The sequence below is a fragment of the Pseudophryne corroboree genome, chromosome 1 (genome assembly GCF_028390025.1).
Source record: "Pseudophryne corroboree isolate aPseCor3 chromosome 1, aPseCor3.hap2, whole genome shotgun sequence".
NCBI lineage: Eukaryota > Metazoa > Chordata > Amphibia > Anura > Myobatrachidae > Pseudophryne > Pseudophryne corroboree.
In genome coordinates, this window is record NC_086444.1 from 296,282,853 (window position 1) to 296,309,998 (window position 27,146).

The window sequence follows — 27,146 nt, forward strand, 5'->3', positions numbered from 1 at the left end:
AACTGGCTGCATTCGTTGTACATGTGTAACTTGCCAATTTTTGATTGCAGGTAATTCATTCTGTCATCCGCACACGGGTAACAAGATTAAAATACACCACTTACTTACATGTAACTCCACTTATGTGGTTTACCAGTTGTTATGCCCCTGTGGTCTAAGCTATGTGGGCAAAACTGAGCGTAAATTCAAAGAGCGCATGACGGCGCATCGGTCTGCCATACGTCATGCTCTTGAAACTGGCAAAAGTGACCAGCCTGTGGCACGGCACTTCTCTGAATTTAAACATCCTTTAAATAGTCTCAGATATCGTATGATCGATCATATTCCACCTTCCAAACGTGGTGGTGATCGGGGGCGCAAGCTACTGCAATGTGAGACACGCTGGATCATACGTTTAGATGTCATTATTCCTAAAGGTCTTAACGAGTCTATTAATTATGCTTGCTTTTTATAATATCATTCTGTTTCCTTTCAGGTTGCATCTTGTATATGCTCACATTTTATTAACTGCATTCATTTCTTTCATGATATTATGTAAATGTATGCGGCTGTAACAGCCTTTCTGTAGCTCTGCGTTATGCACACTGAGCATTTGTTTTTTCGTTTCCATGGCAGCTTGATCACCTGGTGGGGGTGTGCACTTTGAATGTTTCTGATGATGTCATCAGATACGGCCGCCGGTCGGGTGCGTGGTCCCGTTCCCGGAAGCCGCTGCTGCTTCTTCACGTGGGTGGCACAGTGATAAAAGGTATGTTTGTCCTGTTATTTTTAATAAACCTGACGACAATGCGGATGCATTGAAACGTTGTTATGCACACTTGACTCTTTGCTGTGGTCTTTTGGGCTGAGTGCCGCACGCCGTTCCTCTACGTCTTATCCTACATGTGAGGGCACCGGCCGCAGTTATTTCTGTCATTTGGAGTGCCAGACTCCCTTTCGTACATACATACATACATATACATATACATATATACACACACACACACACACACACACACACACACACACACACACAGAGTAAAAACCACAGCACTCACCGCACCAGAAGCGGGGCACAGCTATGCACTTACCACTCACAGGGTGGGGTGCATGTAACACTGCACTCTCCACCACAGAAGCGGGGTACACAGCTGTACTTACCACTCACAGGGCGGGGTGCATGTAGCCCATGACCACATCGCTCTAATAAATACAAACAGAGAACCCAGCACTCACCAAAGTATACACATATATATATACACATATATATATACATATACACACACACATATGGCACAATTAGATCAATGCACTGTGAGTTAGTGCGTAAGCTTAAGTGGCATGCCATCAATTGGTGCTAGCATTTGTTCAATGTCCCAGCAATATAACATAATATCCTTAGTTCAGATCCTGCTAACACTCTTTGAACTCTATAATATAGTCAATGGTTACAGGAGACTACTTTCTGACATATTGGAATAAAACGCCTTTTACGCTCCTCTCCCTGAAATAATGCAGGATATATATTAATGTAAGTCACTCCGGTTAATATATAAAAAATATATATATATATATATATATATATATATATATATATATATATATATATATATATATATATATATGTCCCCTGCTCAATTAATGCTGCCTAGCACTGTTGTTCATAGCCTTTGTATAAGAGTTACTGGATATATGATAGTTACTTATACTTCGTGATGCTAGGCTAAGGTGTGAGTGAGGTGCATGATAATTTTCACTCACGCTTAAGTTGTACTGCTGCTGAAATGACTGCTCCCCCGACTCCTGCCAGATAAGTGTCGCTCTCTCTCTGCCTGTGCATGCATCAGCTTCAGGCCACTCTGCTTTTTGTGAGGAGAGACCCAGCCAGCGTCAGCGTTGCTATGGCGCTCTGCCGGAGCTTCTCTCTGCCACTTCCGCTGCTGGCGTCGGCTGTTTCTATGGTGCTGGCCGGAGCTTCACTGCCTCTTCCGGCCTCAGCGTCACCGTTGCTATGGCGCTGACCGGAGCTTCCCTCAGCCTTCTTCCGCCGCTGCTCCCGGCACCAGCAGGCCACCGCAAGCACCCCGCCAGACCACGCCGTCCTCTCCTGCTGCCTGGACGACCCGGCAAGGCACCACAGCACCTCTGCGATCTCTGCTGCCGCTTCCGGAGGGCAGCTGGCAGGTACCCCCGATTCCGCTCTTCGCTTCTCCGGCCGCCCTGTTCTAGCCGCACTCTCCGTTGCCCTTTGCCGGCTGTGCTCCCTAGGCTCTCTGGCCGCCGCCCAGCTCTCAGCAGCGCCAGAGGCTCAGGTGCCAGCTCTCCAAAAGGGGATCAGCAGACTGCTGCGCCGCCGACGGGGAGCGCTTTTTATATTCTCCCCGTTAGTGGCACGCGGCTGTTCCTTTATATTATTGTACCACAGTTCCTACCTCCCTATATTTACACTATTTTATACATCTTTTACCACACAAATTAATAAATCCATATACATACATGAACAATACACCATTATATATTTTTTAATACATAATATATTATAATAAGAATTTACTTACCGATAATTCTATTTCTCGGAGTCCGTAGTGGATGCTGGGGTTCCTGAAAGGACCATGGGGAATAGCGGCTCCGCAGGAGACAGGGCACAAAAAGTAAAGCTTTAGGATCAGGTGGTGTGCACTGGCTCCTCCCCCTATGACCCTCCTCCAAGCCAGTTAGGTACTGTGCCCGGACGAGCGTACACAATAAGGGAGGAATTTTGAATCCCGGGTAAGACTCATACCAGCCACACCAATCACACCGTACAACTTGTGATCTAAACCCAGTTAACAGTATGATAACAGCGGAGCCTCTGAAAAGATGGCTCACAACAATAATAACCCGATTTTTGTAACTATGTACAAGTATTGCAGATAATCCGCACTTGGGTTGGGCGCCCAGCATCCACTACGGACTCCGAGAAATAGAATTATCGGTAAGTAAATTCTTATTTTCTCTATCGTCCTAGTGGATGCTGGGGTTCCTGAAAGGACCATGGGGATTATACCAAAGCTCCCAAACGGGCGGGAGAGTGCGGATGACTCTGCAGCACCGAATGAGAGAACTCCAGGTCCTCTTTTGCCAGGATATCAAATTTGTAGAAATTTACAAACGTGTTCTCCCCTGACCACGTAGCTGCTCGGCAGAGTTGTAATGCCGAGACCTCTCGGGCAGCCGCCCAAGATGAGCCCACCTTCCTTGTGGAATGGGCCTTAACCGATTTAGACTGTGGCAGGCCTGCCTCAGAATGTGCAAGTTGAATTGTGTTACAAATCCAACGAGCAATCGACTGCTTAGAAGCAGGCGCACCCAACTTGTTGGGTGCATACAGTATAAACAGCGAGTCAGATTTTCTGACTCCAGCTGTCCTGGAACATATTTTCAGGGCCCTGACAACTTCTAGCAACTTGGAGTCCTCCAAGTCCCTAGTAGGTGCAAGGCACCACAATAAGCTGGTTCAGGTGAAACACTGACACCACCTTAGGGAGAGAACTGGGGACGAGTCCGCAGCTCTGCCCTGTCCGAATGGACAAACAGATATGGGCTTTTTTGAGAAAAAACCACCAATTTGACACTCGCCTGGTCCAGGCCAGGGCCAAGAGCATGGTCACTTTTTATGTGAGATGCTTCAAATCCACATATTTGACTGGTTTTAAACCAATGTGATTTGAGGAATCCCAGAACTACGTTGAGATCCCACAGTGCCACTGGAGGCACAAAAAAGGGTTTTGTATATGCAATACTCCCTTGACAAACTTCTGGACTTCAGGAACTGAAGCCAATTCTTTCTGGAAGAAAATTTACAGGGCCGAATTTGAACCTTAATGGACCCCAATTTGAGGCCCATAGACACTCCTGTTTGCAGGAAATGCAGGAAACGACCGAGTTGAAATTTCTTTGAGGGGCCTTCCTGGCCTCACACCACGCAACATATTTTCGCCACACGTGGTGATAATGTTGTGCGGTCACCTCCTTTCTGGCTTTGACCAGGGTAGGAATGACCTCTTCCGGAATGCCTTTTTTCCCTTAGGATCCGGCTTTCCATCTCCATGCCGACAAACGCAGCTGCGGTAAGTCTTGGAACAGACATGGTACTTGCTGAAGCAAGTCCCTTCTTAGCGGCAGAGGCCATAAGACCTCTGTAAGCATCTCTTGAAGTTCCGGGTACCAAGGCCTCCTTGGCCAATCCGGAGCCATGAGTATAGTTCTTACTCCTCTACGTCTTATAATTCTCAGCACCTTAGGTATGAGAAGCAGAGGAGGGAACACATACACCGACTGGTACACCCACGGTGTTACCAGAACGTCCACATCTATTGCCTGAGGGTCTCTTGACCTGGCGCAATACCTGTCCCGTTTTTTGTTCAGACGGGACGCCATCATGTCCACCTTTGGTATTTTCCAACGGTTTACAATCATGTGGAAAAAACTTCTCAATGAAGTTTCCACTCTCCCGGGTGGAGGTCGTGCTGAGGAAGTCTGCTTCCCAGTTTCCATTCCCGGGATGAAAAACTGCTGACAGTGTTATCACATGATTTTCTGCCCAGCGAAAAGTCCTTGCAGTTTCTGCCATTGCCCTCCTGCTTCTTGTGTCGCCCTGTCTGTTTACGTGGGCGACTGCCGTGATGTTTTTCCCACTGGATCAATACCGGCTGACCTTGAAGCAGAGGTCTTGCTAAGCTTAGAGCATTATAAATTTACCCTTAGCTCCAGTATATTTATGTGGAGAAAAGTCTCCATACTTGATCACACTCCCTGGAAATTTTTCCCTTGTGTGACTGCTCCCCAGCCTCTCAGGCTGGGCTCCGTGGTTACCAGCATCCAATCCTGAATGCCGAATCTGCGGCCCTCTAGAAGATGAGCACTCTATAACCACCACAGGAGAGACACCCTTGTCCTTGGATATTGGGTTATCCGCTGATGCATCTGAAGATGCGATCCGGACCATTTGTCCAGCAGATCCCACTGAAAAGTTCTTACGTGAAATCTGCCGAATGGAATTGCTTCGTAGGAAGCCACCATTTTTACCAGGACCCTTGTGCAATGATGCACTGTATTTAGGAGGTTCCTGACTTGCTCGGATAACTCCCTGGCTTTCTCTTCCGGGAGAAACACCTTTTTCTGGACTGTGTCCAGAATCATCCCTAGGCACAGCAGACGTGTCGTCGGGATCAGCTGCGATTTTGGAATATTTAGAATCCACCCGTGCTGATTGTAGCAGTATCCGAGATAGTGCTACTCCGACCTCCAACTGTTCCCTGGACTATGCCCCTATCAGGAGATCGTCCAAGTAAGGGATAATTTAGACGCCTTTTCTTTGAAGAAGAATCATCAATTCGGCCATTACCTTGGTAAAGACCCCAGGGTGCCGTGGACAATCCAAACGGCAGCGTCTGAAACTGATAGTGACAGTTCTGCACCACGAACCTGAGGTACCCTTAGTGAGAAGGGCAAATTTGGGACATAGAGGTAAGCATCCCTGATGTCCCGGGACACTATATAGTCCCCTTCTTCCTGGTTCGTTATCACTGCTCTGAGTGACTTCATCTTAATTTGAACCTTTGTAAGTGTTCAAAAAAATTTTTTTAGAATAAGTCTAACCTAGCCTTCTGGCTTCAGTACCACAATATAGTGTGGAATAATACCCCTTTTCTGTAGTAGGAGGGGTAATTTAATTGTCACCTGCTGGGAATACAGCTTGTGAATTTTTTTTTTTTTTTTTTTTCCCATACTACCTCCTTGTCGGAGGGAGACTTGGTAAAGCAGACTTCAGGAGCCTGCGAAGGGGAAACGTCTCGACATTCCCATCTGTACCCCCGGGATACTACTTGTAGGATCCAGGGGTCCTGTACGGTCTCAGCGCCATGCTGAGAACTTGTCAGACGCGGTGGAACGCTTCTGTTCCTGGGAATAGGCTGCCTGTTGCAGTTTTCTTCCCTTTCCTCTATCCCTGGGCAGATATGATCTTATAGGGACGAGAGGACTGAGGCTGAAAAGACGGTGTCTTTTTCTGCAGAGATGTGACTTAGGGTAAAAAACGGTGGATTTTCCAGCAGTTGCCGTGACCACCAGGTCCGATGGACCGACCCCAAACAAGTCCTCTTCCTTTATACGGCCATACTGTGCCGTTTGGAATCTGCATCACCTGACCACTGTCGTGTCCATAACATCTTCTGGCAGTTATGGACATCGCGTTTATTCATGATGCCAGAGTGCAAATATCCCTCTGTGCATCTCGCATATATAGAAATGCTCTATAGTCAATAAAATACTGTCCCTGTCAAGGGTATCAATATTTTTAGTCAGGGAATCCGACCAAGCCACCCTAGCTCTGCACATCCAGGCTGAGGCGATCGCTGGCCGCAGTATAACACCAGTATGTGTGTATATACTTTTTATTATATTTTTCAGCCTTGTCAGCTGGTCCTTGAGGACGGCCCTATCTATAGACGGTACCGCCACTTGTTTTGATAAGCGTGTGAGCGCCTTATCCACCTTAAGGGGTGTTTCCCAACGCGCCCTAACTTCTGGCGGGAAAGGGTATACCGCCCATAATTTTCTCTCGGGGGGAACCCACGCATCATCACACACTTTATTTAATTTATCTGATTCAGGAAAAACTATGGTAGTTTTTTCACATCCCACATAATACCCTCTTTTGTGGTACTTGTAGTATCAGAAATACGTAACACCTCCTTCATTGCCTTTAACGTGTGGCCCTAATAAGGAATACGTTTGTTTATTCACCGTCGACACTGGATTCAGTGTCCCTGTCTGTGTCTGTGTCGACCGACTAAAGTAAACGGGCGTTTTAAAAACCCTTGACGGTGTTTTTGAGACGTCTGGACCGTACTAATTGTTTGTCGGCCGTCTCATGTCGTCAACCGACCTTGCAGCGTGTTGACATTATCACGTAATTTCCTAAATAAGCCATCCATTCCGGTGTCGACTCCCTAGAGAGTGACATCACCATTACAGGCAATTGCTCCGCCTCCTCACCAACATCGTCCTCCTACCTGTCGACACACACGTACCGACACACAGCACACACACAGGGAATGCTCTGATAGAGGACAGGACCCACTAGCCCTTTGGAGAGACAGAGGGAGAGTTTGCCAGCACACACCAAAAACGCTATAATTATATAGGGACAACCTTATATAAGTGTTTTCCCTTATAGCATCTTAATATATATATAAGCATATCGCCAAATTAGTGCCCCCCCTCTCTGTTTTAACCCTGTTTCTGTAGTGCAGTGCAGGGGAGAGCCTGGGAGCCTTCCCTCCAGCCTTTCTGTGAGGGAAAATGGCGCTGTGTGCTGAGGAGATAGGCCCCGCCCCTTTTTCGGCGGCCTCGTCTCCCGCTCTTAACGGATTCTGGCAGGGGTTAAATATCTCCATATAGCCTCCGGAGGCTATATGTGAGGTATTTTTAGCCAAAATAGGTATTCATTTGCCTCCCAGGGCGCCCCCCTCCCAGCGCCCTGCACCCTCAGTGACTGCCGTGTGAAGTGTGCTGAGAGGAAAATGGCGCACAGCTGCAGTGCTGTGCGCTACCTTTAGAAGACTGAGGAGTCTTCTGCCGCCGATTCTGGACCTCTTCTTACTTCAGCATCTGCAAGGGGGCCGGCGGCAAGGCTCCGGTGACCATCCAGGCTGTACCTGTGATCGTCCCTCTGGAGCTGATGTCCAGTAGCCAAGAAGCCAATCCATCCTGCACGCAGGTGAGTTCACTTCTTCTCCCCTAAGTCCCTCGTTGCAGTGATCCTGTTGCCAGCAGGACTCACTGTAAAATAAAAAAACCTAAGCTAAACTTTCCTAAGCAGCTCTTTAGGAGAGCCACCTAGATTGCACCCTTCTCGGCCGGGCACAAAATCTAACTGGCTTGGAGGAGGGTCATAGGGGGAGGAGCCAGTGCACACCACCTGATCCTAAAGCTTTACTTTTTGTGCCCTGTCTCCTGCGGAGCCGCTATTCCCCATGGTCCTTTCAGGAACCCCAGCATCCACTAGGACGATAGAGAAATATATATTATATATATATATATATATATATATATATATATATATATATATATATATATATATATATATATATATATATATATATATATATATACACATACACACACACACACACACACACACACTTTATGCATGGCTACATTATGAAGAAAGAAGACTTCAAGGGCAGCAGCATAGGCACTTGAGAGTGCTATGTGTCATATCTGACATACCATGCTGCAGCTCCCTCACCTCCCAGCGGCGCTGTATACTCCCGCGCCCTGGTTGCCGGGTACTTACAGCGGAGGGCTCCGGTGATTTATAAGGACACACACACACATTGACCGCCGCTCTCTGGGATCGCATGGCCGCATTCAGGAGGAGGTAAGAGGGTCTCCCAGGCGGTACACGCTGCTAATCGCGGTCTGGCGCGGTCTCTAGAAGACGGACTGTGCGCGCTGGCGTGGACACTGTGGCCGTGCAGGGCCCCCACTAGACCGCTTGGGCACAGGTCGGATTCTGTATATAATCCATTTTTACAAGGCACGCAGTACCCAGTGCTGAAGTCGAGCAAGGGGATAAAGCTCTGACCTGTAGCCCCTCCCCCAGAGCGCCATTTACTGCTAATGTTCCCGCCCTGGAGCTGCATCTCTCTGTCTCCCTCACTCCCTGTCAGCGTTTGGGCGCCATTACTCACACACAGCTGCGCAGTCTCCTCTGTAAAGCCGACTGCATCATCAGCGCTGTGCATTTACAGGACACTTAAGTATTCTACATGTATTTAGACAGTGTTAGTTAAGAAAGAATGCATTACTACAGGGATATTTTGTACAAGTACCCTGTGATATACAACCAGTCTTTACTGTGCATTGTTATATCTCTATACCCATATAGTTTGTACTTAGTATTGCTAGTCCAGTGCAGTCTTATTGTTGGTAATAAATTCTGTATTGTTTATGTGACAGAGTGTGTGCCAATAGCTGCTGTGTGGTCTCTATTTCGTGTATCTCACACATATTGCTATCCCTATATTCTGTACCCTGACGGGGGCTAAGGGGGTAATTCCAAGTTGATCGCAGCAGGAATTGTTTTTAGCAGTTGGGCAAAACCATGTGCACTGCATGGGAGGCAGATATAACATGTGCAGAGAGAGTTAGATTTGGGTGGGTTATATGGTTTCTGTGCAGGGTAAATACTGGCTGCTTTATTTTTACACTTCAAATTAGATTGCAGATTGAACACACCACACCCAAATCTAACTCTCTCTGCACATGTTATATCTGCCTCCCCTGCAGTGCACATGGTTTTGCCCAGTTGCTATCAAAAATCCTGCTGCGATCAACTCAGAATTACCCCCATGGTTTTGCCCAACTGCTAACAAAATTCCTGCTGCGATCAACTTGGAATTACCCCCTAAGTGCATTAGGGTTACCATATAATATAGTGTATCACAGATTATACTACTTTGGTATTTTTATCTGTGTTTTTCAGTCACCACATACATCTTAAATCTTCTGTTTGTGCTCTGCCTTGCAGTCACACTATACAGGGGTTTTTTTTGTCAGGTCGTTTGTCTGCTTATATTGTACTATTGCACCCTATGGTTACGCTTACATATCATGTCTGCTACAAAGGGTGATAAATCTAGGGCTGATCCTGCATCATGCAGTGCTGATGCCACAGATTATTCGGAGGAAAACGTAGCAGCTGAGGGTTCAGGTACTTGGGGGTCCTATACCCCATGGTCAGTCTGCAGCAACGGGTGGAAATCAAGACCCACCTTGGGCTGTTTTCTCTAATGTACTGACTACGCTAGTAACTACACTTGCGCCCCCTGTGGGACCTCCTGTGCCATTACAGCCACATGTTGTCCCTGCAGTTAATCCGCCATGGGCAGAAACTCTGTCCTCTCAGTTACAGCAGTTAAATCAGTCACTAGCTAAGCAAAATCCCGACTCTCGCCCACGTAATACCAAGGAGTCATCTAAACGGGCCATTACTTCCTCACAATCCACACATGTTTCGGATACCTCATCCGATGAAGGTGGCGCTTACACTGACCCTTCAGACACTGATGCAGATGCTTCTGATGGGGAATCTCTGACACAGGTGGATGTTCCTGAACTCTTGGAAGCTATCAGGCTGAAACTTCAAATCGACGATGATTAAGAGCCTCCAGCTACCTCTAAGAAACCAGATAAGTTTAAACGTCAGAAGGACACTAAATTAGTTTTAACTCATTCTGACCACCTGGTTGATATTAGTCAGTTTTCCTGGATTTTCCCAGGATTCAAGTTTTTCTTGTCAAAGAAAATGCTGGCTCGTTATCCTCTCGCTGCAGAGTTGAGTAAAAATTGGGAAACACCGCAGCCGGTGGACTCCCAAGTTGCGCGTCTGGTGGTCTCCTCTGCTCTGCCTGTCACTACAGTCACCTCCCTGAAGGAACCGAGATAAGCGTGTGGAGGGTTGCTTGAAGTCTATTTACACTGTTGCTGGGGCTGTGCATAGGAATACTATTGCGGCCTATTGGGCTGCTAAAGCTATAGAGGCCTGGGTTCAGGAAGTTGAAGCAGAACTACTGTCTAATTTGCCTGATAATGCTAGACAATGTCTTTCATATATTATTACAGCCTCTCATTATATTCAAGAAGCAGCATCTGATGCAGGTATCCTGGTGGCCAAGGCATCTACTACATCCATTCTGACTCGCCGAATTCTCTGGTGGCGATCCTGGTCAGTAGATCTGGACTCTAGGTAATCCCTTTTAAGGGAAACATTCTTTTTTTGGGGAAGATCGTGGCTGACTTGGCATCAGCTAAGACGGCATGCCTGCCTAGTACTTCTCCTTCGGCTCTGAATGCTAAGAGTACTTCCTTTCGACCTCCAGGTAAAGCGAAGGGTCAGGCGTACCCAAAACAGGCTCGCAATTCAAAATCTGGTAAGCCCAAACCTAAACGTGCCTGGGCTGCCAGTCAGCCTGCTTCCAAAACAGACAAGCCTGCTGCATGACGGGGCGCGCCCCCCTCTGGGGGATCCCAGGGTGGGAGGCCGACTTCTATGGTTTGTTCAGGCGTGGTTACAGACCACTTCGGACGCCTGGGTAAGGCAAGTCATCACTCACGGATACGCCGTCTCTTTCAAAAAATGTCCCCCTCGCCAGTTTTGCTCAACAAAACATCCCTTCGGATCAGGTTAAAGCAAAAACTCTCCACTTGGCGGTGCAATCTCTCCTGGATACAGGAGTGATAGTGCCAGTGCCTCTGGCTCAGAGAGGCAGGGGGTACTATTCCATGCTGTTCCTAGTACCGAAACCGAATGGGTCCTCATGGCCCATTCTCAACCTCAAGTCTTCGAACAAGTTTGTGAAAGTTTCCAAATTCCGTATGAAAATGCTTCGCTCTATTGTTCTGGCTTTGGAGCCCAAGGACTATATGGTATTCCTGAACATAAAGAGGATGCTTACCTGCATATACCTATTGCATTGTGTCGCATCAACAATACTGTACCTGCGGTTTTCTATTGGCAACCTACATTTTCAATTCTAGGCCTTACCTTTCGGTCTGACCACGGCTCCAAGAATTTTCACCGAGGTCATGGTGGTCCTACTCCGCCGTAAGGGTATCAGGATCCTGCCGTATCTGGACAACTTGTTGATCCTGGCGAACTCTCCAGAGGTTCTCTCCTCAGTCATCTGGAACAGACGGTCCAATTCCTGAAAGCCCATGGGTGGCTCATCAACTGGAAGAAATCTTCCCTGGTCCCTGCTCAGAGCATGGTGCCCCTGGGAGCACAATTGGACACCCACAACCAGCGGTTGTTTTGGTCTCCGGAGAAAGTCCTGAAACTTCAGGACAAGATAAGATGCTTCCTCTCTCGCCCACGCGTCGATACACTCGGCGATGCAAGCACTGGGCCTCATGGTGTTGGCTTTCGACATGGTGGAGTACGCTCAAGTTAATTTCCGCCCTCTGCAGGGGTTGAGACTCTCCAAATGGGACGACCTGCCTCACCGGATCAGGACTCACATGATCTCCTCAACTCCGGAGGTCCGCTTGTCACTGAGCTGGGGTCATCCCTTCTGGATCTCCAACTTGGTCCTTCTGACGACAGATGCCAGTCTGCGGGGTTGGGGCGCGGTGTTGGAGCAACACTCTCTTCAGGGTTGGTGGACCAGGGAGGAATCTCTCCTCCCGATAAAACATTCTGGAACTGCGGGCAGTGTTCAATGCGTTGACTCTAGCCCTGCCTCTGGTACAGAACAGGCCTGTTCAAGTACAGTCGGACAACGCCACCACGGTGGTGTACATAAATCATCAAGACGGCACTCAAAGCCACATAGCAATGATGGAAGTATCAAAAATCCTTTGTTGGGTGGAACGCCATCTGTCAGCCATATCGGCAGTGTTCATTCCGGGAGTCCTCAACTGGGAAGCAGACTTCCTCAGTCATCAGACCGTACACGCCGGAGAATGGAGCCTTCATCCAGAAGTCTTTCAACTTCTAGTGGACAAGTGGGGCCTACCAGATGTGGAACTGATGGCGTCTCGACACAATCACAAGGTTCCGGTCTTCGAAGCAAGGACAAGGGATCTTCAAGCAGCGTTCGTGGACGCGCTGGCAATTCCATGGAACTTTCGACTGCCGTACGTGTTCCCTCCGGTGTCCTTTCCGCCCAGGGTGATAAGGAAGTTCAAGCAAGGAGGAATACTACTTCTAATCACTCCAGCATGGCCCAGGCGGCATTGGTTCTCAGAACTGCAGGGTCTCATGATAGAGCATCCTATTCTGCTTCCACAGTGCCCACACCTCCTCGTTCAGGGCCCTTGTGTCTACCAGGATTTGGCCCGGCGGCTTTGACAGCGTGGCTCTTGAAGCTTCAGTACTGAGGGTCAAGGGTCTTTCTGAGGCGGTCATTCAAACTATGTTGAAGGCCCGTAAACCGGCTTCTGCTTGGATTTATCATAGGGTCTGGAACTCTTATTTTGCTTGGTGTGCAACTAACAATTACGATGCATACAAGTTCAGTACGGCCAAACTTTTGGCATTCCTGCAACAGGGCCTAGACTTAGGCCTTCGTCTGGCCTCCCTTAAGGTTCATATTTCTGCCTTGTCGGTATGGTTTCAGAGAAAGATTGCGACTCTGCCTGATGTTCATACATTCACTCGGGGTGTTTTACGGATTCAACCTCCCTATGTCCCGCCTGTGGCTCCTTGGGATTTGTCGGTTGTTCTGGACGCCTTACAAGAGTCTCTGTTTGAGCCTTTGAGTCTGAGGACTTTAAGTGGCTTACTCTTAAGGTCTTGTTCTTGCTGACTATTGCCTCTGCTAGACGGGTTTCAGACTTGGGTGCCTTGTCCTGTATGTCACCCTTTCTGATTTTTCACAGTGACTGGGCGGTTCTTAGAACTCGTCCTGGTTATCTACCTAAGGTGGTGTCATTTTTACACCTTAACCAAGAAATTGTGGTTCCGGCCTTTACCTCCTGGTTTATCCTCCAAAGAGCGGTCTTTGGATGTGGTACGGGCTCTCTGTATTTATGTGAAGAGAACAGCTTCGCTTAGGAGATCTGATTCTCTCTTTGTTCTTTTTGGTTTTCACAAACGTGGCTGGCCGGCTAATAAGCAGACCTTGGCCAGATGGATTAGAATGGTGATTGCACATGCTTATGTACAGGCTGGACTTCCAGCTCCTGCTACCATCAAAGCCCATTCTACTCTGTCTGTTGGACCTTCGTGGGCGGCCCACCATGGTGCGACCCTTAAACAATTGTGCAAGGCGGCTACGTGGTTCTCAGTGAACACGTTCATAAGGTTCTATGCCTTCGATACTTCTGCCTCCCAGGATGCCTCCTTTGGACTCCGGGTTCTTGTGCCCGCTACAATGCGTCCCCTCCCATGAGGAACTGCTTTAGTACATCCCCAATGTTATCCCTGTGGAACCCCAGTGTACCCCGCTGCAGAAAAGGAGATTCATGGTAAGAACTTACCTTTGTTAAATCTCTTTCTGCGAGGTACACTGGGTTCCACAGGGCGCCCACCCTGACGCACTTAGCTTCTTTGGGTTTGTATGGCATTAGCCGCTGGTACCTTCTCCTGTCGTGAGAATGTGGCTACTAACTACTGTCGTCTCTTTTACCTGCTACTGCATTGGACTGGTTAACGAAACTGAGCTCCTGTGCACGGTGGCGGGGTTATAGAGGAGGCGGCGCTGTGCATCTTGGGAACAGTCAAAGCTTTTAGCCTGTTGGTGCCTCGGATCAAGAGCCAACTCTACACCCCGATGTTATCCCTGTGGAACCCAGTGTACCTTGCAGAAAGAGATTTAACAAAGGTAAGTTCTTACCATAAAATCTCCTTTTACACAAAATTCAATAACAGATCAATGGATCCAAACCGAACGCTACTGCAAAGAAAGAAATCTCCTTGCTTCATCCTCAAGTTTTAGGACCGAGGTAAAAAACTGAAGCATCAGACTTTTTCAGAGACGGAATTCCCAGGGATGGGCTATAGAGTCTGGAAACCGATGTTCTGCTCCTCTTTGTGTTACTCTGATTACGAACACTTTCTTTAAAATTGTGATAGCGATGGTGGTGAACATTTGTGTTAAATATGTTTAAGTATTCTTCATTCTGAAATTTGCATGAGTGAGAAAATACTTTCACCTGTCCTCCATATTAGGCTGGAAAGTGGCCGTGTAAGTGCTGATGTGGCTCTAAGTACAGTAACTGACGGTCGGTGCAATTAGATGTAGATGCCTGTAGGTGAACCAGTATAGCATTCTATATACAGTACTCCCTTCTATACACTCCCATATATTTATTACATAATTGTGTGCCATTTAAAGTTACTCAGGGGAACTATGCCTTCTTATTACCGGGAATGGGGGCAGATGTTTCTTTTACATGTGTCTCCACATATATTTCTGTAAATAAACATATTATATACATAAATGTAGACACACACACACGCGCGCAAAGTGAATGATACTAGTAATGGTTTAGTATAAGAACATTTAATACTCTAGTAGATCTTTATAAAATACATATATCATGATATACAACAGAAAACTCACTTATTCAGGATAAATTAACTAGATAGATTGACAAAATATAAAGCATTACCTTATTGTAGGTGTACGGTGTAGGTGAGGTAGGAATAATCCCAGACTTCTCTTTCTGGTGTCTTCTTTGTGCCTCCAGGACCTGTCAGGTGCAGTATAAAGACGCTGAATGAACACTGTAGGATTGTAATGTGAGGTGGTGCAGTTTTATTAGATTACTCTACTAACAAGGACAACTGGTTGTTGCTCAGCTTTACAGCAAACCTATTGTAAGGATCTATAACATATTCATGTTGTTGTGCTACTTGTAAATGTGATTAATGCCCTATAGTCAATAATAAATAAGAGCAAAAATGCTTATCTATAATTACTTGACATAGTTCAATTAAATTTGATACTTTGTAAGAGAAGTACTATGTAATGTGCTAGATGAAAGTGAAAGGTTTGACAATGAGTAAAATTAAATTAAAATTGTCCTTGCAGTGATACAGTACTAAGGCAATCTCTGCTTAAAACACAGAACTGGTTAATGTTTTCAAAGACATTGGGGTACAGTTTATGAATGTGTTTATATTTGCTCCTTGGACATATATACTTGTACACGTGAAGTAAAGCCATGTCACAAGTTGCTGACTTGTGTTTCTATGTTCAACAGTAAAAAAATATTTTCATTCCCAAATACCAATTCAATTGTAAAAGGATTGTATGTTCCCGAGTTCTGCTCTTCTAACAAAGGATAAATGACCTGCACATGTGCCCAGAAACACCAACCCTTTAATCCCACCAAACTGCCCCATTCGGCATATCACAGGCTCTGTGACTTTTTCACAAAATATGGATCGGCTTTTAAGTAACATTTATCAAATGCATTCTATAAAATTATAGGTAGCAGCTGATTGGTTGCCATGGCCAACATCTCCACACTTTTCACTGCTTCATACATCTCCGCCTCAATCTACTACGGTCTACCAATTGCTCACACACAAAAAAAAATTCTAAGCACTTAATGCGCTAGTAGTATTTTGTCACTAATAGTGTACTAAGACAAAAAATCCAGGAAAAAGTACATAATCTGGCTAAAAAAGGCATATGACATAGGTCCTATGAGTAACTCACACCACACATCGTTAAATACTTAATCTACTAATTTATACCAATTCCTCTGCAAAAAAAAAAAAATATAAAAAATAATCCTATGTACTTGGGGTAAATGTACAATTGGTCGTTATGGGCGAGAAGCAGTACCAGCGCACGTTATGTGCACCAATACAGCTTCTTCCCCATGAATTACAACGATGGTGTGGAATCAGTGACAGAGGCGCTATGCTGAAAGATAGCAGGCAGATATGAGGGGGCAATGTATGAACGGTCAGCATCGCTGACCGTTCAGACACCTGCAGCTGTCGATTTCAACAGTTGCAGGTGGCAATGCGCAGACACCACAGAAGGATGGTGGCATCTGGCTGTGGCGGGTGCTGGCTCTAGACTGTGCAGGGGATCTCGCGTGAGTAGCAAGATCCCACACATGCGCAGTGGAGCCGTCCGAGTAGGGAAGTGCATCACGTCAGCACTAAGCTGATGCATTGTGTGCTCAGGGAGGCATCGCCAGAGGAAGGAGCATTCGCTCACCTGCTTCAGCAGGCAAGATGTTTATACATCTTGTCGATGTCCCTTCCTGGTTCGCCACGGTAATAAGGCGAAGCAGGAAGTGTTATAACCGCACGATATGTGCCGTTATAATACAATTACCCCTTTATGCACTATTCATAAATTAAAACACAAGTCATGAAAAAGTACTCAAGCACAGAAATCGCTGCCCGCTTTAGAGCATATAAATCGCTCCAGGCATCTTGTGGCACGTAGCATAAAAAGGATAGGTGTATAAGGACACATCTGTATACCATGGGACAAGTGAATAGAAACAAAAACTCTAAGCAGCCATAAAATCCAACCTGGAAAAAGCTCTTAACTTCTAAATTTGCCGAGACTCATGTAAATTTCAGTCTTGAAAAGTCACCATTTTCTTTCCATCTACAATCTAAATACAAGTATCAAGCAGATTTACATTTAAAAAGAATGCAGTCACCAGCACTAACTTGTGCTTAAATGGACGATCAAAGCCAGGGAACCCATGCATTATATTGTATATATGGCTTTGAATAAATTGCTGTGTATATGCAATTCGCTTTAACGTTTCCATGAGGAAATCTACAAAGTATTCACAATAAACCAGAGCAGTATGGAAGACCAGTTTAGTCACTGCACGCCAAATTGACTGCATGTCTACCAGTAGGTCAATTTGGATTGCATATAACAGCCAGTTAGCCAATGACCGTGATCTTCCAGAGTGGTAAAGAATCAGATCAGTTGGGCTTCATGTGACCTGACCGTCTAAATCTATATTATTTAAATCAACCATTTGTGTGGCCCAGCTGGACACAGATCATCGTCCATGATTGAGAGGGAAGAACCTTTAAAATCAGTTCAATTACACCTACTTTTACCAATGCACCAACTCAGCAATTCATATTATCAATATTAGCCTCCTCTCTAACCTCTATTCCCAAAGAGAAGCACCAACCACTACCTGTTCAACCTGCATTGTCCATTACAAATCATCTCCTTTCTCACAGCATCCATTGGGGGTCACTGTAGTCAGAATATTGGGGCATAGAGCCTAATACTAGGAAACCAATAGGCAGATGTTCTGACTGGCACCATCCAAGTAATACCAAATACAAAAAAAAATAAAAAATAATTAAAAAAAAGATGAAAAAAAATAAGAATTTACTCACCGGTAATTCTATTTCTCGTAGTCCGTAGTGGATGCTGGGTACTCCGTAAGGACCATGGGGAATAGACGGGCTCCGCAGGAGACTGGGCGCTCTAAAAGAAAGATTAGGTACTATCTGGTGTGCACTGGCTCCTCCCTCTATGCCCCTCCTCCAGACCTCAGTTAGGGAAACTGTGCCCGGAAGAGCTGACACTACAAGGAAAGGATTTGGAATCCAGGGTAAGACTCATACCAGCCACACCAATCACACCGTACAACTTGTGATAACTATACCCAGTTAACAGTATGAACAACAAATGAGCCTCATTAACAGATGGCTCATAACAAAACCCTTTAGTTAAGCAATAACTATATACACGTATTGCAGAGAGTCCGCACTTGGGACGGGCTCCCAGCATCCACTACGGACTACGAGAAATAGAATTACCGGTGAGTAAATTCTTATTTTCTCTGACGTCCTAGTGGATTGCTGGGTACTCCGTAAGGACCATGGGGATTATACCAAAGCTCCCAAACGGGCGGGAGAGTGCGGATGACTCTGCAGCACCGCATGAGCAAACTCAAGGTCCTCCTCAGCCAGGGTATCAAACTAGAATTTTGCAAACGTGTTTGACCCCGACCAGGTAGCAGCTCGGCAAAGTTGTAATGCCGAGACCCCTTGGGCAGCCGCCCAAGAAGAGCCCCCTTCCTCGTGGAATGGGCTTTTACTGATTTAGGATGCGGCAGTCCAGCCGCAGAATGTGCAAGTTGAATCGTGCTACAGATCCAGCGAGCAATAGTCTGCTTAGAAGCAGGAGCACCCAGCTTGTTGGGTGCATGCAGGATAACAGCGAGTCAGTATTTCTGACTCTAGCCGTCCTGGAAACATAGATTTTCAGGGCCCGGACTACATCCAGCAACTTGGAGGCCTCCAAGTCCCGAGTAGCCGCAGGCACCACAATAGGTTGGTTCAAATGAAACGCTGATACCACCTTAGGGAGAAATTGGGGACGAATCCTCAATTCTGCCCTGTCCCTATGGAAGATCAGATAAGGGCTTTCACATGACAAAGCCGCCAATTCTGACACACGCCTAGCCGAAGCCAAGGCCAAATATATATACAACCACTTTCCACATGAGATACTTCAACTCCACGTTCTGAAGTGGCTCAAAACAATGTGATTTTAGGAAAACCAACACTACGTTGAGATCCCAAGGTGCCACTGGAGGCACAAAAGGGGGCTGAATATGCAGCACTCCCTTAACAAACGTCTGAACTTCAGGCAGCGTCTTTTCAAGCCTTTAACAGCGTAGGAATCACTTCATCCGGAATGCCCTTTTCCGTTAGGGGTCGGCGTTCAACCGCCAAGCCTTCAAACGCAGCCGCGGTAAGTCTTGGAACAGACAGGGCCCCTGCAGTAACAGGTCCTGTCTGAGAGACAGAGGCCATGGGTCCTCCGAGATCATTTCTTGTAGTTCTGGGTACCAAGTTCTTCTTGGCTAATCCGGAACTACGAGTATAGTTCTTACTCCTCTCTTACTTACTATCCTCAGTACCTTGGGTATGAGAGGAAGAGGAGGGAACACATAAACCTACTGGTACACCCACGGTGTCACTAGTGCGTCCACAGCTATCGCCTGAGGGTCTCTTGACCTGGCGCAATACTTTTTTAGCTTTTTGTTGAGGCGGGACGCCATCATGTCCACCTGTGGCCGTTCCCAACGGTTCACAATCTGCGTGAAGACTTCTGGATGAAGTCCCCACTCTCCCGGGTGGAGGTCGTGCCTGCTGAGGAAGTCTGCTTCCTAGATTTCCACACCCGGAATGAACACTGCTCACAGTGTTAGCACGTGATACTCCGCCCATCGGAGAATCCTTGTGGCTTCTGCCAACGCCATCCTGCTTCTTGTGCCGCCTTGTCGCTTTACATGGGCGACAGCCGTGATGTTGTCTGACTGAATCAGCACCGGCTGGTTTTGAAGCAGGGGTTCTGCTTGCCTTAGGGCATTGTAAATGGCACTTAGGTCCAGAATATTTATGTGTAGGGAAGTCTCCTGACTCGACCATTGTCCTCGGAAATTTCTTCCCTGAGTGACTGCTCCCCAACCTCGGAGGCTTGCATTCGTGGTCACCAGGACCCAGTCCTGAATGCCGAATCTGCGGCCCTCGAGAAGATGAGCACTCTGCAGCCACCACAGCAGAGACACCCTGGCCCTCGGGGACAGGGTGATCAGCCGATGCATCTGAAGATGCGATCCTCACTTGTCTAACAGGTCCCACTGAAAGTTCCTTGCATGGAACCTGCCGAAGGGAATTGCTTCGTAAGAAGCTACCATCTTTTCCAGGACTCGCGTGCAATGATGCACAGACACCTGTTTTGGTTTCAAGAGGTCTCTGACCAGAGATGACAACTCCTTGGCCTTCTCCTCCGGGAGAAACACCTTCTTCTGTTCTGTGTCCAGAAACATGCCCAATATCAGCAGACGCGTCGTAGGAACCAGCTGCGACTTTGGGATATTCAGAATCCAGCCGTGCTGTTGTAGCACTTCCTGAGATAGTGCTACTCCGATCAACGACTGCTCCTTGGACCTCGCCTTTATAAGGAGATCGTCCAAGTACGGGATAATTATAACTCCCTTCTTTCGAAGGAGTATCATCATTTTGGCCATTACCTTGGAATACACCCTCGGTGCCGTGGACAGACCAAACGGCAACGTCTGGAATTGGTAATGTCAGTTCTGTACCACAACCTTGAGGTACTCCTGGTGAGGTGGGTAAATGGGGACATGTAGGTAAGCATCCATGATGTCCAGTGATACCATGTAATCCCCCTCTTCCAGGCTTGCAATAACCGCCCTGAGCGATTCCATTTTGAACTTGAACTTCCTTATATAAGTGTTCAACGATTTCAAATTTAGAATGGGTCTCACCGAACCGTCTGGTTTCGGTACCACAAACATTGTGGAATAGTAACCCTGTCCCTGTTGAAGGAGGGGGAACTTTTATTTTCACCTGCTGGAGGTACAGCTTGTGAATTGCTGCCAGTACTACCTCCCAGTCCTGGGGAGTAGCTGGCAAGGCTGATTTGAGGTAACGGCGAGGGGGAGACGCCTCGAATTCCAGCTTGTATCCCTGAGATACCACTTGTAGAACCCAGAGATCCACCTGTGAGCGAACCCACTGGTCGCTGAAGTTCCGGAGACGCGCCCCCACCGCACCTGGCTCCGTCTGTGGAGCCCCAGCGTCATGCGGTGGACTTAGTAGAAGCAGGGGAGGATTTTTGTTCCTGGGAACTGGCTGTCTGGTGCAGCTTTTTCCCTCTCCCCCGCCTCTGGGCAGAAAGGAAGAACCTTTGATCCGCTTGCCTTTCTGAGGCCGAAAGGACTGTACCTGATAGTACGGTGCTTTCTTAGGTTGTGAGGGAGCCTGAGGTAAAAATGTCGATTTCCCAGCTGTTGCTGTGGATACGAGGTCCGAGAGACCATCCCCAAACAATTCCTCACCCTTATAAGGCAAAACCTCCATGTGCCTTTTAGAATCAGCATCACCTGTCCACTGCCGGGTCCATAATACCCTCCTGGCAGAAATGGACATTGCATTAATTCTAGATGCCAGCCGGCAAATATCCCTCTGTGCATCCCTCATATATAAGACGACGTCTTTAATATGCTCTATGGTTAGCAAAATAGTATCCCTGTCGAGGGTATCAATATTATCTGACAGGGTATCAGACCACGCTGCAGCAGCACTACACATCCATGCTGAAGCAATTGCAGGTCTCAGTATAGTACCTGAGTGTGTATATACAGACTTCAGGATAGCCTCCTGCTTTCTATCAGCAGGCTCCTTCAAGGCGGCCGTATCCTGAGACGGCAGTGCCACCTTTTTTGACAAGCGTGTGAGCGCCTTATCCACCCTAGGAGATATCTCCCAACGTGACCTATCCTCTGGCGGGAAAGGGTACGCCATCAGTAACTTTTTAGAAATTACCAGTTTCTTATCGGGGGAAACCCCACGCTTCTTCACACACTTCATTCAACTCATCTGATGGGGGAAAAAACACTGGCTGCTTTTTCTCCCCAAACATAATAGACTTTTTAGTGGTACCTGGGTTAATGTTAGAAATGTGTAACACATTTTTCATTGCCGTAATCATGCAACGGATGCCCCTTGTGGATTGTGTATATGTCTCATCCTCGTCGACACTGGAGTCAGACTCCGTGTCGACATCTGTGTCTGCCATCTGAGGTAGCGGGCGTTTGTGAGCCCCTGATGGTCTTTGAGACGCCTGGGCAGGCACGGGCTGAGAAGCCGGCTGTCCCATGGCTGTTACGTCATCCAGCCTTTTATGTAAGGAGTTGACACTGTCGGTTAATACCTTCCACATATCCATCCACTCTGGTGTCGACCCCGCAGGGGGTGACATCACACTTATCGGCACCTGCTCCGCCTCCACATAAGCCTCCTCATCAAACATGTCGACACAGCCGTACCGACACACCGCACACACACAGGGAATGCTCTGACTGAGGACAGGACCCCACAAAGTCCTTTGGGGAGACAGAGAGAGAGTATGCCAGCACACACCACAGCGCTATATAATCAGGGATTTACACTAACACAAAGTGATTTTTCCCTATAGCTGCTTTACATATACAGTTTGCGCCTAAATTTAGTGCCCCCCCTCTCTTTTTTACCCTTTGAGCCTGGAAACTGCAGGGGAGAGCCTGGGGAGCTGTCTTCCAGCGGAGCTGTGAAGAAGAAATGGCGCCAGTGTGCTGAGGGAGATAGCCCCGCCCCCTTCTCGGCGAACTTCTCCCGCTCTTATATTTATATTATGGCGGGGGATTTTTGCACATATATAGTTTATTAGACTATATTATGTGCTGTTCGCCATGTAAGGTATTCTAATTGCAGCCCAGGGCGCCCCCCCCCCCCCCAGCGCCCTGCACCCATCAGTGACCGGAGTATGTGGTGTGCATAGGGAGCAATGGCGCACAGCTGCAGTGCTGTGCGCTACCTTAATGAAGACCGGAGTCTTCAGCCGCCGATTTCCAGGATGTTCTTCTTGCTTCTGGCTCTGCAAGGGGGACGGCGGCGCGGCTCCGGGACCGGACGACCGAGGCTGGGCCTGTGTTCGATCCCTCTGGAGCTAATGGTGTCCAGTAGCCTAGAAGCCCAAGCTAGCTGCAAGCAGGTAGGTTCGCTTCTCTCCCCTAAGTCCCTCGTAGCAGTGAGTCTGTTGCCAGCAGATCTCACTGAAAATAAAAAACCTAACAAATACTTTCTTTACTAGAAGCTCAGGAGAGCCCCTAGTGTGCAACCAGCTCGAGCCGGGCACCGATTCTAACTGAGGTCTGGAGGAGGGGCATAGAGGGAGGAGCCAGTGCACACCAGATAGTACCTAATCTTTCTTTTAGAGTGCCCAGTCTCCTGCGGAGCCCGTCTATTCCCCATGGTCCTTACGGAGTACCCAGCATCCACTAGGACGTCAGAGAAAAAGGGAGTAGTGTAGTGATGCGGATATGGTTCTGTAGAACCTCCTGATACTGGGCCAGTAGCAATAGATTATCCAAGTGAGGGAGGATTCGTATTCCTTGGCAACTAAGCTGTGCATCCATGTCTTTCATGAAGAAACGAAGTGCCGTGGACAGTCCAAATGGCAATGGTTGAAATTGGAATGGATCCCCCACCGTAAACCTCAAGAAACACTGACGACCATCCCTGATGAGAATATGTAAGCAGGCATCCTGGATATCGATGGAGGACATGAAGTCCCCCTGTTCCAAAGCCAAAAAGATGGGGAGCAGTGACTCCATACGGATTTTGGCACCTGCAAGTACCTACAGAGCGACTTCAAATTGAGAATGGGTCAGAACGAGCCGTCCGGCTTCAGGACCAGGAAGAGATTGGTATAAAAGTCCGTGCAACATTGTCCCAGGGGAACTAGAGTGATGACTTTGAAGGCCAGAAGGACTCCTGCCTTTCTCAGACCCGCTGGAGTACACTCCCGGAAGGTCAAAGCCTTGAAAAACCACGCCTCCTGTCGTAGTTGTCATCCATGTCTCAGAGAATAGCAGAAGCCAGTCTCCCACGCTGGTACCCCACAGGTGGATGCCCACCCTGTCATGCAGCAGGCTTGACAGTCAGCTTGGCAGTGAGGCATCTAGTGGACCAGAACAGTTTTCCTGTGGACTTGGAGCCCTTGGTGGAAGAACCCTGGAACCTGGAGAAAGGCCGACCTCTGGCTCTGCCTCGTGGGTGAAAGGAAGATGTTCGTTGCTAGTGTCTTGTCCACTTAAGGGCCGAAGTGCACATCACCAGAAAAAAGGCAAGAGCATCACGAGTGTTCTTGAAGTCTGCATCTGCGATACATGTACAAAGCCAGAGTGCTCACTCTGCCGACACTTTTGAGCTCAGGACTCCACTGTCAATGGCCGCTTCACCTTAGATAAGGGCTTGCCTCCCAAATAAGGTCCACTTGAGATGGCATCTCCGATCGTTTAGAGAATCCGCCCAACGTCCAATGGACTTAGCCACTAGGCGGATGCAAGGGCAGTGTGCACAATAGCATTTAAAACAGTTGGATTTTAGGAAAGTTTCTAGCTTCCTATCCGTTGGGTCCTTCAACTAGGCCATATTTGAAATAGGCAGGGTACTCTATTTGATTACCCTGGCAATATGAGCATCCACAGGAGGCGGGGGCTCCCACGTGGCCATATCCACAGCAGGAAGCGGATAGAATGTGATTATACATTTGGATACTAAGTAACGTTTGTTCGGATGATCCCATGCCTCCGTTAGAAGGTCACCCAACTGAGCAGACTTTCAAAAATTCAACCACTGCTTTCTTCTGTCGATTGAAGACTGGAGCATCAGACTTAGAGGCTTGATCAGAGTCCTTTATTAGAAGTACAGAACTGACTGCTTTAATGAGGGCCTCTACATCCACCTGCAGCTGTGAATCCTTCAGTAAAGATAAGGAAGAGCAGAGATGATATCCTCCTGAACTGAGGAAACCTCCGAATTGGAGTCAATACCAGAGCGAGATAAAGAGATGTCGTGCCTGGTGGGTTTGCGTTTGGAAGGACGATCCTTGTCTAGCATCCTTTGGAAAGAGGTAGACACCTGTGTCAGACCTTGCACAGACTGAGATAAGGTTTGAAGCCAGGGCTTTTCAGCGGCTGCGATGTACAAAGTAGCCTGCGAAGGAATCACAGTGGCTGCTTAGCATATCGCATTAGGAAGACTAGCCGTGGTGGGCGGTCGAGTTGCTGCAAGCTGTTGACCAAGCTGCTATATTACCTGTGAAAGTGAGGAGGCCCATGCTGCTTCTTGGATAGTTTCTGAAGGCACCTCCTTCTGTGCATCTGCAAAACACAGAAAACAGAGACCATCATGGTCTGGGGCCTGGGAAGAGAGAACCTCTGTACAATTGCGGCATGTGTGCAGAGCGGGAGCAAATCGATCCATGGGCACCTTGCTCTTGGAAGCCGTAGAAATGAAATCCAAGGAGTTCCCCAAGATACAAAAGTACAATAATAAGTGTCGACAATGCGGGTTAGAGCACTGAATGTTGAAGCTCCACAAACAGACTAATAAGTGGTTCTATGCCAAACAAGCATACCAGTGTAAACACCAATAAATAACTAAATAAACTAAATACATAAATAAATAAAATAGGTGTTTACTATATGACAGGAAAAAAATAGACTAACAGTAATGGAGATTATACAGTTATAACGGTAGCACTTAACAGAAACAGGAATACAAAAAACATTCAATGCATGAGAAAAAAAATAAATAAATAAGATTTTACACTTACCGGTAAAATCTATTTCTCGTAGTCCGTAGAGGATGCTGGGGACTCCGTAAGGACCATGGGGAACAGACGGGCTCCGCAGGAGACATGGGCACCTTAAGAAAGACTTTGGATTCTGGGTGTGCACTGGCCCCTCCTCCAGACCTCAGTTAGGGAAACTGTGCCCAGAGGAGATGGACAGTACGAGGAAAGGATTTTGTTAATCCAAGGGCAAGATTCATACCAGCCACACCAATCACACAATATAACTTGTGATAAACTACCCAGTTAACAGTATGAACAACAACATAGCCTCGGTTCAACCTATCAACCAACACATAACCCTTATGTGAGCAATAACTATATACAAGTCTTGCAGAAGTAGTCGGCACTTGGGACGGGCGCCCAGCATCCTCTACGGACTACGAGAAATAGATTTACCGGTAAGTGTAAAATCTTATTTTCTCTAACGTCCTAGAGGATGCTGGGGACTCCGTAAGGACCATGGGGATTATACCAAAGCTTCCAAACGGGCGGGAGAGTGCGGATGACTCTGCAGCACCGATTGAGCAAACAGGAGGTCCTCCTCAGCCAGGGTATCAAATTTATAGAACTTTGCAAAGGTGTTTGACCCCGACCAAGTAGCTGCTCGGCACAACTGTAATGCCGAGACCCCTCGGGCAGCCGCCCAAGAAGAGCCCACCTTCCTAGTGGAATGGGCCTTAACCGATTTAGGCAATGGCAATCCTGCCGTAGAATGTGCCTGCTGAATCGTGTTACAGATCCAGCGAGCAATAGTCTGCTTTGAAGCAGGAGCGCAAACCTTGTTGGCTGCATACAGGACAAATAGTGCTTCTGTTTTTCTGACTCTAGCCGTTCTGGCCACGTAAATTTTCAAAGCCCTGACCACTCCAGGGACTCTGAATCCTCCAAGTCACGCGTAGCCACAGGCACAACAATAGGTTGATTCATATGAAAGGATGAAACCACTTTAGGTAGGAATTGAGGACGAGTCCGCAATTCTGCCCTATCCACATGAAAAACCAGATAGGGGCTTTTATGTGATAAAGCCACCAATTCCGAGACTCGCCTAGCCGAAGCCAAGGCTAGCAACATGACCACCTTCCAAGTGAGATATTTTAACTCCACCGTTTTGAGTGGTTCAAACCAATGTGACTTAAGTAAACTTAACACCACGTTAAGATCCCAAGGCGCCACCGAAGGTACAAAAGGAGGCTGAATATGCAGCACTCCCTTCACAAATGTCTGTACTTCAGGAAGAGAAGACAATTCTTTTTGAAAGAAAATGGATAAGGCCGAAATTTGAACCTTTATGGACCCTAATTTTAGGCCCAAATTCACTCCTGTTTGAAGGAAGTGAAGGAGACGGCCCAAATTAAACTCGTCCGTAGGAGCAGTCCTGGCCTCACACCAAGAAACATATTTTCGCCATATACGGTGATAATGTTTCGATGTCACGTCCTTCCTAGC

At 47.4% G+C, this 27,146-nt stretch overlaps 1 protein-coding gene across 2 annotated transcripts in view; it reads right to left on the reverse strand.

Annotated features, from left to right (window-relative positions):
* MAPKAPK5 (MAPK activated protein kinase 5) overlaps nt 1-27,146 on the reverse strand; it is a 139,142-nt gene that overhangs the window by 50,751 nt on the left and 61,245 nt on the right. For both annotated transcript variants that reach the window (XM_063964370.1, XM_063964369.1), the window contains exon 8: nt 15,142-15,222. In XM_063964370.1, coding sequence (XP_063820440.1) covers nt 15,142-15,222 — 81 coding nt within the window. The remainder of the gene's footprint in view (nt 1-15,141; nt 15,223-27,146) is intronic.